The sequence below is a fragment of the Astyanax mexicanus genome, chromosome 19, assembly GCF_023375975.1.
Source record: "Astyanax mexicanus isolate ESR-SI-001 chromosome 19, AstMex3_surface, whole genome shotgun sequence".
Lineage (NCBI taxonomy): Eukaryota > Metazoa > Chordata > Actinopteri > Characiformes > Acestrorhamphidae > Astyanax > Astyanax mexicanus.
The window spans coordinates 42,841,394-42,857,504 of record NC_064426.1 but is presented as its reverse complement, the minus strand read 5'-3'; the positions used below and the strand labels follow the sequence as shown (position 1 = coordinate 42,857,504).

General features: G+C 38.3%; 1 protein-coding gene across 2 annotated transcripts in view; it reads right to left on the bottom strand.

Moving 5' to 3' along the window:
• Positions 1-16,111, bottom strand: part of prkcab (protein kinase C, alpha, b) — a 217,513-nt gene that overhangs the window by 15,001 nt on the left and 186,401 nt on the right. For both annotated transcript variants that reach the window (XM_049468131.1, XM_049468132.1), the window contains 2 exons: positions 5,833-5,913; positions 493-600 (listed from right to left, as the gene is read on the bottom strand). In XM_049468131.1, the coding sequence (XP_049324088.1) occupies positions 493-600; positions 5,833-5,913 (189 nt within the window). The remainder of the gene's footprint in view (positions 1-492; positions 601-5,832; positions 5,914-16,111) is intronic.

Here is a 16,111-nt window from a genome sequence, read left to right as displayed (position 1 = left end):
TTCATTTATTAATATATACAGCTCTGGACAAAATAAGAGAGCACTTAAAATGATGAGTTTCTTTGATTTTACCAAATTAAAAACCTCTGGAATATAATCAAGAGGAAGATGGATGATCACAAGCCATCAAACCACCAAACTGAACTGCTTGAATTTTTACACCAGGAGTAAAGCAGCATAAAGTTATCCAAAAGCAGTGTGTAAGACTGGTGGAGGAGAACATGATGCCAAGATGCATGAAAACAAACTGTGATTAAAAACCAAAACAGGGTTATTCCACCAAATATTGATTATTTCTGAACTCTTAAAACTTTATGAATATGAACTTGTTTTCTTTGCATTATTTGAGGTCTGAAAGCTCTGCATCTTTTTCTCATTTTCTGTAAATAAATGCTCTAAATGAGAATATTTTTATTTGGAATTTGGAATTCCATTTTCCATACTGTTCTATGTTTTTCTGATTGGCGGTTGCACTGTTACTCTGTTACTCACCCCTTTACAGATGGAAACGGCTTCTTTAGTCATGGATTTGGGGTAGGAGACGTTGTGCTCCATGATGGACTGGAACAGCTCGTCCTCGTCTTCGCCGTCAAACGGAGGCTGTGGGAAAATTTGGGATGTTTTTTTGTTATTTGGAATCTGAACAGTGAATAAAAATATATAACAGATCCCCCCCGTCGCTGGAGCAGCAGCGTGTTATATAACTCCAGAGCACGGGGGTGTTAAAGAAGCCGCCGCCTGCGTAAGAGCTCAGATTCACCGGGCCGGGTAATTGGACGGCCTACTGGGTAACCGTGGCAACAGATTTGAATAGAATTTAAAAGCAGCAATTTAAGCATTTAGTTCAAAAGTAGACGAACAGTGTAAGATTCCTTTAAACACCAACCAAAGCACCTGATAACAGAGAGGAGGAGGCTGAATATATTACATAAAAGCAATTAAAACTTTTTAATCAACACCTACATACTAATGCTTCCCACAATAACGATTATATCACAATATGTTTCCCATGATAACGATGAAATAAAGATATATATTTCCCACAATAACGATTATATCACAATATGTTTCCCATGATAACGATGAAATAAAGATATATATTTCCCACAATAACGATTATATCACAATATGTTTCCCATGATAACAATGAAAAAAAGATATATATTTCCCACAATAACGAATATATCACAATATGTTTCCCATGATAACGATGAAAAAAAGATATATATTTCCCACAATAACGATTATATCACAATATGTTTCCCATGGTAACGATAAAAAAAAGATATATATTTCCCACAATAACGATTATATCACAGCGTTTCCCATGATAACGATGAAATAAATATATATATATTTCCCACAATAACGATTATATCACAATATGTTTCCCATGGTAACGATGAAAAAAAGATATATATTTCCCACAATAACGATTATATCACAATATGTTTCCCATGGTAACGATAAAAAAAAGATATATATTTTCCACAATAACGATTATATCACAATATGTTTCCCATGATAAAGATGAAATAAAGATATATATTTCCCACAATAACAATTATATCACATTGTTTCCCATGATAACGATGAAATAAAGATATATATTTCCCACAATAACGATTATATCACAATATGTTTCCCATGGTAACGATGAAAAAAAGATATATATTTCCCACAATAACGATTATATCACAATATGTTTCCCATGGTAACGATGAAGAAAAGATATATATTTCCCACAATAACCATTATATCACAATATGTTTCCCATGATAACGATGAAATAAAGATATATATTTCCCACAATAACGATTATATCACAATATGTTTCCCATGATAACAATGAAAAAAAGATATATATTTCCTACAAAAACGATTATATCACACTATGTTTCCCATGATAACGATGAAATAAAGATATATATTTCCCACAATAACGATTATATCACAATATGTTTCCCATGGTAACGATGAAAAAAAGATATATATTTCCCACAATAACGATTATATCACAATATGTTTCCCATGGTAACGATGAAGAAAAGATATATATTTCCCACAATAACGATTATATCACAATATGTTTCCCATGATAACGATGAAATAAAGATATATATTTCCCACAATAACGATTATATCACAATATGTTTCCCATGATAAAGATGAAATAAAGATATATATTTCCCACAATAACAATTATATCACATTGTTTCCCATGATAACGATGAAATAAAGATATATATTTCCCACAATAACGATTATATCACAATATGTTTCCCATGGTAACGATGAAAAAAAGATATATATTTCCCACAATAACGATTATATCACAATATGTTTCCCATGGTAACGATGAAGAAAAGATATATATTTCCCACAATAACCATTATATCACAATATGTTTCCCATGATAACGATGAAATAAAGATATATATTTCCCACAATAACGATTATATCACAATATGTTTCCCATGATAACAATGAAAAAAAGATATATATTTCCTACAAAAACGATTATATCACACTATGTTTCCCATGATAACGATGAAATAAAGATATATATTTCCCACAATAACAATTATATCACAACGTTTCCCATGATAACGATGAAATAAAGATATATATTTCCCACAATAACGATTATATCACAATATGTTTCCCATGGTAACGATGAAAAAAAGATATATATTTCCCACAATAACGATTATATCACAATATGTTTCCCATGGTAACGATGAAGAAAAGATATATATTTCCCACAATAACGATTATATCACAATATGTTTCCCATGATAACGATGAAATAAAGATATATATTTCCCACAATAACGATTATATCACAATATGTTTCCCATGATAACAATGAAAAAAAGATATATATTTCCTACAAAAACGATTATATCACAATATGTTTCCCATGATAACGATGAAATAAAGATATATATTTCCCACAAAAACGATTATATCACAATATGTTTCCCATGATAACGATGAAATAAAGATATATATTTCCCACAATAACGATTACATCACACTATGTTTCCCATGGTAACGATAAAAAAAGATATATATTTTCCACAATAAAGATTATATCACAATGTTTCCCATGATAACGATGAAAAAAAGATATATATTGTCCACAATAACGATTATATCACAACGTTTCCCATGATAATGATGAAATAAAGATATATATTTCCCACAATAACGATTATATCACAACGTTTCACATGATAACAATGAAATAAAGATATATATTTCCCACAATAACGATTATATCACAATATGTTTCCCATGGTAACGATGAAAAAAATATATATATTTCCCACAATAACGATTATATCACAATATGTTTCCCATGATAACGATGAAATAAAGATATATATTTCCCACAATAATGATGATATCATAATACGTTTACGTCTAAAACGATATCACGATACGTTCCACACAATAATGATATAATAATGACGTTTCACACAATAATGTTGATATCACAACATTTTCCCTATCATAGTAACATAGTATTTCCCATAATGATGATATTACAATATATTCTCCACAGTAACGATAATATCACAATATATTTTCTACAGTAACTATGATTTCACAATAATTTCCCACAATAACGATTATATAAAGATATATTTCACACAATAATGATATCACGGCATGTTTTCTACAATAACGATATTTAAATACGTTTCCCATGATAACAATATCACAATACGTTCCCCACAATAATATCACGATATATCACAATACTGTGATTCTGTGATACTTGATATATCACAATTAAATTCTATATGATACTTCACAGCATCTGTGTTTCTGAAGAGGATAAAATACTCCTAAATAATGAAATACCTGGAATACCTGGAACACTGCAAAAAAAGATCATAAAAAACGTTACGATGATGGAAACGGCACTCATCAGGACCAGGCCCAGGAAAAAAAAAACATGTTTAAGTTACTACATGATTCCTTATGTGTTCCTTCATAGTCTGATAGATCACTTCAGTATTTATTTACTACAAAAAATACAAATAAATTAATAAATTGAATCTGAATTTGTGTTTAAATGTTTTTAGGGGGTTCTGTAGAAAGTTCTATAGCAATTAACCGTCTCTGGGTTCTGCTCTCTTTGGGTCCTGCTGTCTCTGAGGTATGCTGTCTTTGGATTTTGCTGTATTTGGTTTCTGCTGTCTCTGAGTTCTATTGTCTCTGAGTCCTGCTGTCTCTGGGTCCTGCTGTCTCTGGGTTCTGCTGTCTCTGGGTCCTGCTGTCTCTGGGTTCTGCTGTCTCTGGGTCCCGCTGTCTCTGGGTTCTGCTGTCTCTGGGTTCTAGTGTCTCTGGGTTCTGCTGTCTCTGGGTTCTGCTGTCTCTGGGTCCCGCTGTCTCTGGGTTCTGCTGTCTCTGGGTTCTAGTGTCTCTGGGTTCTGCTGTCTCTGAGTTCTGCTGTCTCTGGGTTCTAGTGTCTCTGGGTTCTAGTGTCTCTGGGTTCTAGTGTCTCTAGGTTCTGCTGTCTCTGGGTTCTGCTGTGTCTGTGTTCTGCTGTTTTTGGGTTCTGCCGTCTCTGTGTTCTGCTGTGTCTGTTTTCTGCTGTCTGTGGTTTCTGCCGTCTTTGGGTTCTGCAGTATCTGGGTTCTACAGTCTTTAGGTTCTGCTGTCTTTGGGTTTTGCCGTCTCTGGGTTCTACTGTCTCTGGGTTCTGCTGTCTCTGGGTTCTACTGTCTATGGGTTTCTTCTGTATCTGGGTTCTGCTGTCTCTGGGTTCTGCTGTCTCTGGGTTCTGTTGTCTCTGGGTTCTGCTGTATCTGTGATCTGCTGTCTCTTGGTTCTGCTGTCTCTGGGTTCTATTGTCTCTGGGTCCTGCTGTCTCTGGGTCCTGCTGTCTCTGGGTTCTGCTGTCTCTGGGTCCCGCTGCCTCTGGGTTCTGCTGTCTCTGGGTTCTAGTGTCTCTGGGTTCTGCTGCCTCTGGGTTCTGCTGTCTCTGGGTCCTGCTGTCTCTGGGTCCCACTGTCTCTGGGTTCTGCTGTCTCTGGGTTCTAGTGTCTCTGGGTTCTGCTGTCTCTGAGTTCTGCTGTCTCTGGGTTCTAGTGTCTCTGGGTTCTAGTGTCTCTAGGTTCTGCTGTCTCTGGGTTCTGCTGTGTCTGTGTTCTGTTGTCTCTGGGTTCTAGTGTCTCTGGGTTCTGCTGTCTCTGAGTTCTGCTGTCTCTGGGTTCTAGTGTCTCTGGGTTCTGCTGTCTCTGGGTTCTGCTGTCTCTGGGTCCTGCTGTCTCTGGGTCCCACTGTCTCTGGGTTCTGCTGTCTCTGGGTTCTAGTGTCTCTGGGTTCTGCTGTCTCTGAGTTCTGCTGTCTCTGGGTTCTAGTGTCTCTGGGTTCTAGTGTCTCTAGGTTCTGCTGTCTCTGGGTTCTGCTGTGTCTGTGTTCTGCTGTCTCTGGGTTCTAGTGTCTCTGGGTTCTGCTGTCTCTGGGTTCTAGTGTCTCTGGGTTCTAGTGTCTCTAGGTTCTGCTGTCTTTGGGTTTTGCCGTCTCTGCGTTCTACTGTCTCTGGGTTCTGCTGTCTCTGGGTTCTACTGTCTCTGGGTTCTGCTGTATCTGGGTTCTGCTGTCTCTAGGTTCTGCTGTCTCTGTGTTCTGCTGTCTCTGGGTTCTGCTGTAGGTCTGGTGAGTTCAGGTCTGGTCTGGGCAGGACTGATGGTGTAATTGTGAGGACGCAGGGCAGCAGCAGCATCACGAGCGCTCATCACGCAGGATGAGTCACCAGGACGACACCGACACACCTGAGGAGAAAACTAAAGAGAGGAAGAGCTGCAGACGCACCTGACCGGCCAGCATCTCGTACAGCAGCACGCCGTACGCCCACCAGTCCACCGATTTACCGTACGGCTGATACGCGATGATCTGCAGAGAACCAGAACAGAGAACAGTTACTGACTCCGCCCCCTACACAACGGCACCAATCACTCACCAATCAATCACCCCTACACAACTGCATCAATCACTCACCCCTACACCACTGCACCAATCACTCACCAATCACTCACCCCTACACCACTGCACCAATCACTCACCCCTACACCACTGCATCAATCACTCACCCCTACATCACTGCACCAATCACTCACCAATCACTCACCCCTACACCACTGCACCAATCACTCACCAATCACTCACCCCTACACCACTGCACCAATCACTCACCAATCACTCACCCCTACACAACTGCACCAATCACTCACCCCTACACCACTGCACCAATCACTCACCAATCAATCACCCCTACACCACTGCATCAATCACTCACCAATCACTCACCCCTACACAACTGCATCAATCACTCACCCCTACACCACTGCACCAATCACTCACCAATCACTCACCCCTACACAACTGTTCAGACAAAATAATACAATAAAACACATGACCATAAAGCATATTTCACATTTTTAACCATTAAAGAGCCCAGACACATTTCTGATTATTGAATATTGGCATTAATTTAAAAACTGAATCAGGGAACAGCCTGTATTAATACACGAAAACCACAAGGTTTCATATTATTGGTTAATAAACCCAAACCATAACTGATTTTTACTGTTCTTACTCTATAAGTACACAGTATTTACTCAGTAATTACTCAGAAACAACAGGGAGCATAGGGCATAGTTAAAATCAAGATAAAGCATAAATATAAACACATAAACAACTATTTCAAATCATATCAGAACTAGTTCTAAAGATTTACAACTTAATTAATAACCATTAATAAACTCCTTCATAAACCGCACATAATATCCCTTTATAAAGGAGACTTGTTTGTTACAGTGTTACCAACTGAATAACCATTACAATAAACAATTAAAACAATTTATTAAACAATAAACTGAACAAAAAGGGTCAAAATTAACAAATTAACAGGGCAAAAAAAGCCCCTGTACTGCTGGAACCGGGTTACGTTACGTGATTTGTGCAATACGTGCAACGCACTCTTTTCACGGTTTTCCGGTTGTTTCCGTGCGGCACTGTAGCGCGGGGTTAATTACAGTGGTGAAGACGAACTGGTGCTATTTTCAACATCCACTAACAAAAGGCTTCCATCCACACACACACACACATACACACACCTATATAATAACAGGCATTATGTCGAGTGTAATATCATGCTGCATGCTAATTGCTCTCGTTAGCTACAGTCAAAGGTGACGCACAGTCAGCCCCATACTCACAACTACACAAACATACCATCTTATTTTACTCACTTACTGACGCACAGTGCATACAGCTCTGAAAAAAATAAGATTCCACTTAAAAATGATGAGTTTCTTTAATTTTACCAAATTAAAAACCTCTGGAATATAATCAAGAGGAAGATGGATGATCACAAGCCATCAAACCACCAAACTGAACTGCTTGAATTTTTGCACCAGGAGTAAAGCAGCATAAAGTTATCCAAAAGCAGTGTGTAAAACTGGTGGAGGAGAACATGATGCCAAGATGCATGAAAAAAAAACTGTGATTTAAAAACCAAAACAGGGTTATTCCACCAAATATTGATTTCTGAACTCTTTTTTACTCTATTTATAGGTATATGTTTAAGTAAAATGAACATTGTTGTTTTCTTTTATATGATAAAGAAATCACTGTTTTTATGTAGTTTCTTCATTTTTACAGAGCTGTATGATCTAAAACATTACCAGATCTCCACACAAGTCATAAAAGTAGATAAAGAGAATCCAATTAAACAAATTTCGCCAAAAATGGTAAACTAGCTCATTCATTTATTGAGGAAAATGATCCAATATTACATATTTGTGAGTGGCAAAAACATATAGTTGCAGCAATAACTGAAAAAAATCAAGTAAACTGTTGATCACTGGCTTAGAATTGGAAGTACAGAACAGCATCAACTCTGGGATGTTGGTGTATTTTCTCACATTATTTGCTCACTTTAGCTCCGCCCACAAAAATTTCATTGGATTAAGGTCAGGACTTTGACTTGGCCCCATTCCAAAACATTAACTTTAATCTTCTTTAACTATTTTTTGCTAAAAAGACTTGTGTGATTAGGGTCATTGTCCTGTTGCGTGACCTACCTTTAGACTCTGCTTCCTGCTTCTGTGCCGTTCAGACGCTTCTCTGCTTAGCTTTGCTATCTCGGCTATCTTTCATACTTTTCTTTATTTTCAGATATTTTCGAGCTACAGTGTCTGAGCTCATTATTTAGATTAGCACTAGCACTACCATATTTTGTTTCTTATTTTATTTTTTTCTAGTTTCTTTTGGACATTTTATAGTAGAGCCATAGGCACAGGAATCAAAAAAGTTCCTGTAGAGTACTAAAGAAGAAATCTACAAGATGCCTCCTTGTGTGGGTTCAGAGCACCTGTGCTGCCAGAACTGCTACAATCTTCTACAAAGAATGACAAACAAGTCCAACAAATTTTCGGTCCTTGTTATCAGAGTTTAAGGACTGGCATTTCTGCACTGTTCAAGGACCGTCGGAGTGTGGGAGTGCTGCCAGCGGACAACGGGCAGGGATTTTAACGGAGCAGCGAGCAGTGGAGACGAACAGAACTGGACCAGCAGATCATGTGGACATCCCTAATGTGAGTACAGCTGAAAGATATGGGCAAAACCAGCAATGGGTTCGCATTGGAGCTAAACCCAAACGCCATGCCACATACAGCTCTGTAGTATCATCCATTCCTGCTAACATAGCACATCTGGCTAATGCTAATGCTAAAGCTATTGCTCGGAGATCAGAGCACAGAGCCAGAGGAAATCAGTTTCAGTCACTTAGTTTGCAAAACAGATTTGAGCCACTGCAAGACCTCAATGATTTTCCTAATACCAGCCAGTATGATACAGAAAGAACCAGAAGATTCAGCCATTCAAAACACCCCAGGAGAGCCACAGGGCTCCAGGCTGGGGCCACAGCAGACACCCTTGTTTTGGGGGATGACTCTGTTCATGGCATGAACAATAATCAGAAACTCATCGTTCGATGTGAGCCAAACATCACAGTTTCTGAACTGAACGAGAAGCTTCCAACACTACTGGCTGAATACAGAACAGTGAAACGGATCATTGTTCATGTTGGAAAGAACGATACAAGGAAAGAGGAGTCTGAGGTGTTAAAAAGGGACTTTAATGATCTTTTTACCACACTGCGCAAGTTCAACATCCAGACATTCATTAGTGGTCCTCTACCTGCAAGAGGCTGCAATATGTTCTCTAGGCTGCTGGCTTTAAACATATGGCTTCAGAAAACCTGCAGGTCAAACGGACTGAACTTCATTGACAATTTCAATCTGTTTTTTGGGAAGAGAGAGTTTTTCAGGAGAGATGGACTGCACACCAATAAGAGGGGAGTCAAATTCCTGTCAGAGAACTTCCTTTTTTCTCTGTGCAACTTCTCTGTTCCCACTGGTGAAGACATGTCAGCTTTAACACCCAAGGACACTGTCTGCACTACAGAGACACAACATCCTCCCCCCACAGAGACTGCGGAGTTATCGGACGGGAGCCATGTTCTGCTGTATCAGCTGCCGGAAACACCGCAACTGCATGAACACTCCACACCATCCTCCATCTCCACCTCATCATCATCATCCTCCATCTCCACCCCATCATCACCCCACCTGAACTTCCCAGCAACCATGGAGAAGTTGGTATCTGCAGGGACAAGACTGACGCTTTCTCTGTCAGCGAGTCCTCAGGTACAGCGGAAAATCAGCACAACTTCTCCTCCACAGTCACCTACTGCCTCACGGACCCAGCAACCCCCATCCTCACCACCACTACACTCCCCAATCAAGGAGTTAGAAAAGGGGACCAAAATGAAGCCCAGTGAACATGAACATGAGGAAGTATTAAACAAACTCCCCCCACAACCCAAAAAGAAGAGACAAGCTCCTAAACCGACGGACAGACAGCTCCGCTCTCGACTTCTTCACCAGCAGGAGCCCCTCCCACCTCCCTCCACCATAAGGGAAGGGGCCGCCACAAGTAATCCAGCAAACTGATATATTTTGGGTCCGTGCTGCTACAATGGTGAAGTCAGCAGTACATGTTTTCAAAACAAGTACGGACCCTGTGTGCCAGTTATCTCCCCCATTCCAGTTCTTATCAGAAGCAGAAAGAACAGGGAGTATAGGTCAGATAATGTGAATATATCCAACCTGCAGTATGTAAAGTGTAACCCACAGTCTTTGGAACAAAATGCACAGGTTATTAAGTTAGCTCTACTAAATATCAGATCTCTTACAAACAAGTCCTATCTAATTAATGATTTTATTACAAATTATGGGCTTGATTTTCTGTTTTTAACAGAGACATGGTTAAATTCTTGTAGTGCTGAAAGTGTATTAATTGAGTCGGCTCCACCAAACTTTAACTTTTTAAATGTCTCACGTACCGGCAAGAAAGGTGGAGGTGTAGCTATGCTGTTTGATGATACTTTCCAATGCAAGCAGTTATCACTTGGTGATTTCACATCTTTTGAATATTTAGGTGCAGTTTTAAAAGGGACACCAAGAATATTACTAGTAATTGTCTACAGGCCTCCAAGGTACAATGCTGATTTTATTGATGATTTTACAGATATGCTGTCTTTTATTTCTACTGAATTTGATCATTTTATTATTGCTGGTGATTTTAACATTCATATTGATAATTCCAAGGATAATTATGCCAGAGAACTCTATGATGTATTTGACTCTTTTGAACTCTCTCAGCATGTGACTGGAAGCACACACTGTCATGGTCACACCCTGGATTTGGTTATTTCGAAGGGTCTCAACATATCAGCCTCTATTAAGGATGTTGCACTATCAGATCACTACTGTGTCTTCTTTGAAATGTGGACTTCAATACACAGTGAAACCAGACAGATTAGGTACAAGAAAAGGCAAATAAATGACATGACAGCTGAACTTTTTGTGAGCAAAGTGTGCTCTGCACCATGCAAACCATCAGACTCTGTAGATACTCTGCTGGATAGTTTCAACTCAAAAACTGCTAGAGTTTTAGATGAGATTGCACCAGTTAGAGTTAAAACCATGCCATGCAAGCAGAAAGCACCATGGAGAAATGATGCTGCAGTTCAGCTCCAAAAGAGAGAATGCAGAAAAGCTGAGTGTAGATGGTGTAAAACCAAGCTTCACATTCACAAAGAAATTTTTAAAGATAGACTGCGTGATTACAATAAAATAATGTGCACATCTAGGCAATCCTACTTCTCCAGCATTATTAACAATAATATTAACAATAGCAAAGTTCTTTTCACTGTGGTTGACAGATTAACTAACTCACCTATATATATGACCCCTGAGCTAGTTTCAACTGAGAGATGTAATGAGTTTGCTAATTTTTTAATACTAAAATCCACAATATCAGACAAACCATCAGTTCATCTATATCCACCAACGAGCCCATGTGCTCTCCAAAACCATGCAAAAGCATCATAGTCAACATGTCCCAGTTTAGCTGTCCCAGTGAGTCACCTCAAATCATCCACTTGCAGTCTTGATACATTACCAACCAAGTTTTTAAAGAATGTCTTTTACTCAATATCAGCAGACATTCTTCAAATAGTAAATACCTCACTCATGTCGGGTGTTTTTCCAAATGCATTAAAAACAGCCGTTGTGAAGCCTCTCTTAAAAAAGAAAAATTTAGATACAAACTTATTGAACAATTACAGACCAATCTCTAATCTACCATTCATTGGAAAAATAATTGAAAAAATTGTCGTCAAGCAAGTTATGCACTTTCTGTCCATAAATAACTGTCTAGACCAATTTCAGTCAGGTTTCCGGCCCAATCATAGTACTGAGACTGCGCTTATTAAGGTTATCAATGACATTTGTTTAAACACAGACTCAGGAAAAATGTCTATTCTACTACTGCTTGATCTCAGTGCTGCTTTTGACACCATTGACCACAACATTCTCATAGATAGACTAGAGAACCGGGTTGGAATTTCTGGAACTGTCCTAAAATGGTTCAGTTCATACCTTCAAGGAAGGAAATACTTTGTGAAAATGGAAAATAATGTTTCTGAGACTGTGCCAGTGACCTGTGGTGTACCCCAGGGTTCAATTCTTGGGCCCCTCTTATTTAATTTATATATGATTCCTCTGGGTGAAATCATGCGTGACTATGGGATATCTTACCACAGCTATGCAGATGACACTCAGATCTACATGGCCCTCTGCCCAAACAACTATGGTCCCATTGCCTGACTGTGTAAATGCCTTGAGCAGATAAATAAATGGATGGGACAGAACTGCAGTTAAATAAAGATAAAACAGAGATTATTTTATTTGGGAATAGTAATGAGAGGCAAAGACTAGCTGCCTATCTGGATTCAAAAAGCCTGAAATCTATAGAACTAGTGCGTAATCTTGGTGTACAAATGGACTCTGATCTCACTTTTAACAGTCATGTCAAAGCCGTCACCAAATCAGCATTTTATCACCTCAAGAACATCAATAAGATCAGAGATTTTCTGTCTAAATCAGACCTGGAGAAACTCATCCACGCCTTTATTTCTAGTAGGATTGATTACTGTAATGGACTCCTAACTGGACTCCCAAAAAAGACCATCAAACAGCTTCAGCTGATTCAGAATTCAGCAGCCAGAGTTCTGACTAGGAGTAAAAGAAGGGAGCACATCACCCCATCCTTAAATCCCTGCACTGGATACCAGTATGTTACAGAATAGACTTTAAGGTACTGTTACTGGTCTATAATTGTGTTAATGGTGCAGGACCAGCATATTTATCTGATGAGATCCAGCAGTATGAGCCGAGCAGAACTCTCAGATCATCAGGAACTGGTCAGTTAGAGCCGCCTAAAGTAAAAACTAAACACGGAGAGGGAGCGTTTAGCGTTTAGCTACTACGCTGCTCTTAAATGGAACCAGTTAACAGAGAGCATTAGAAGAGCTCCAACACTAAACATGTTTAAATCCAGACTGAAAACCTACATGTTTGATCAGGCTTTCAGCTCAGCTTAAAACACTGCAGCTCCGCCCATTTTATTCTGTAACGGCACTTTTATATCATGTTTTATTCATGCTTTATTCTTATTTTATTTTTATTTCCAATTCCTTGTTGTTCTTTTACATGTTTTTAATTTAATTCTCTTTGTTTTAATCATGTTTGAATCAATCATGCTTTATTCTTATTTTAGTTTTTATTTCCATTTTTACTGTTAATCTTTTACATGTTTTTTTTATTTTTATTTCTCTGTGTATTTTCTAATTTGTAAAGCACTTTGAATGACCGTTGTGTATGAAAGGTGCTATATAAATAAACTTGCCTTGCCTTACCTTCTCTTAAAATTCAGTTCATAGACAAACGTCCTAATATTGTCCTTTAGAATTCTATGATATAATAACAATAATTAATAATCAGAATTAATTGTTTCATCAATAAGCGCAAGCTGTCCTGGCCCAGATGCAGCAAAACAGTCTGAAACCATGATACTACCACCACCATGTTTCACAGATGGGATAAAATTCTTATGCTGGAATGCAGTATTTTTCTTTCCTCAAACATAATGCTTTTCATTTAAACCAAAAAGCTTTTTTTTTGGTCTTATCCATCCACAAAACATTCTTATATCCAACAGACTATTGACCATTATCACTGGTCAATGTGAGAGAGGCCTTCAGTTGCTTAGAAGTTACCCTGGGGTTTATTGTGACCTCACAGACCATTACAAACCACTACTGTGTTTTATTTAGATGTGATTGGTCTAGCAGCTGCATGAAATACAGAAATACAGCAAAATAAAACAGAAAAAAGTGCAGCACCTGCAAGTCAAAGCTATTATCTGTTTTCATGGAGAGACAATTATTGTGACTCTTTGGAAAACGGTAACTAATCCCTTAAGGTCTTCAATTAGCATTAGCATTAGCATTAGCCTCAGGACTGATGAGTGCAGAAACCAGAAAGCGCTGTCTGGTTGGACCTTCTCGGTTTCTTTAAACGCTGGATGACAGGTGTCAAAATAGCTGAACCTCAACTACCTCTTACAGGCTGAAAATTAATTAAAGTGAAGCATTAATTTATTATTTTAACGTACTTTTAAACCTATATGACATAATTTAACCATTTTTTTGTTATTACACCTTTCCATAGGATATCTTATTTATTTACTTACTTATACTATACTAATTTATCTTTAATATAATGTTAAATGGTATATTTATGTCCAATACAATGAGGTACACAAGTGGGTAATAAATAAATATATGTATATGTGCAAGAATATGTTAAGAAATAGTGTTGTGTACAGTAGTAAAGTTGTAGTAAAGTGGTATTAGTGAATATAGTAGTAACTCTGTATTGTAATAGAGAAGTGGGCGGAGCTCCTTCTGGTCATGGTGAACATAAGGCTTGTGTTGTGTACAGTAGTAAAGTTGTAGTAAAGTGGTATTAGTGAATATAGTAACTGTGTATTGTAGTAGAGAAGTGGGCGGAGCTTCTTCTGGTCATGGTGAACATAAGGCTTGTGTTGTGTACAGTAGTAAAGCTGTAGTAAAGTGGTACTAGTGAATATAGTAACTCTGTATTGTAGTAGAGAAGTGGGCGGAGCTTCTTCTGGTCATGGTGAACATAAGGCTTGTGTTGTGTACAGTAGTAAAGTTGTAGTAAAGTGGTATTAGTGAATATAGTAACTCTGTATTGTAGTAGAGACGTGGGCGGAGCTTCTTCTGGTCATGGTGAACATAAGGCTTGTGTTGTGTACAGTAGTAAAGTTGTAGTAAAGTGGTACTAGTGAATATAGTAACTCTGTATTGTAGTAGAGAAGTGGGCGGAGCTTCTTCTGGTCATGGTGAACATAAGGCTTGTGTTGTGTACAGTAGTAAAGCTGTAGTAAAGTGGTACTAGTGAATATAGTAACTCTGTATTGTAGTAGAGAAGTGGGCGGAGCTTCTTCTGGTCATGGTGAACATAAGGCTTGTGTTGTGTACAGTAGTAAAGTTGTAGTAAAGTGGTATTAGTGAATATAGTAACTCTGTATTGTAGTAGAGACGTGGGCGGAGCTTCTTCTGGTCGTGGTGAACATAAGGCTTGTGTTGTGTACAGTAGTAAAGTTGTAGTAAAGTGGTATTAGTGAATATAGTAACTGTATTGTAGTAGAGAAGTGGGCGGAGCTTCTTCTGGTCATGGTGAACATAAGGCTTGTGTTGTGTACAGTAGTAAAGTTGTAGTAAAGTGGTATTAGTGAATATAGTAACTCTGTATTGTAGTAGAGAAGTGGGCGGAGCTTCTTCTGGTCATGGTGAACATAAGGCTTGTGTTGTGTACAGTAGTAAAGTTGTAGTAAAGTGGTATTAGTGAATATAGTAAGAAGAAAATCTAATTTTCAGTGCAAAATATAGATCATTCTGTGTCAGGAGAATAGTTATATTTAGGTATTTCCATAAACAAAGTGCCATCTGGCGCATTTGCATAAACATACATTGACCCATATGTACCCACACCCACACACACACACATATATAAATAGAGATAGTGGGCGGAGCAGATGTGGTGGAGCTGGTGTAAGAGCAGAGGCAGCTGTGGGCGCTGTCAGCACAGCCCTGGCACAGAGTCACACTGACCTTCTTCATACACTCCCACAACCCCCCGGGACACTGTGTGTGTGTGTGTGTGTGTGTGTGTGTTTGTGTGTGTGTGTGTGTGAGGGACTGCCAGCCTCTTTCCCTGGGAATTCTACACATTTTTATGCTTGCGTCCAAACACACACACAGCGCTTTAAATATTTCATACATTACACCCACATCATTTATATAGATTTAGGGCCATATTCAGCTATGGAAAAAAATTAAGAGATCACTTCTTCAGTTTCTGAATCAGTTTCTCTGATTTTGCTATTTATAGGTTTATGTTTGAGTAAAATGAACATTGTTGTTTTATTCTATAAACTACAGACAACATTTCTCCCAAATTCCAGAAAAAAAATCGTCATTTAGAGCATTTATTTACAGAAAATGAGAAAAAGATGTAGAGCTTTCAGACCTCAAATAACGCAAAGAAAACAAGTTCATATTCATGAAGTTTTCAGAGTTTAGAAATAATCA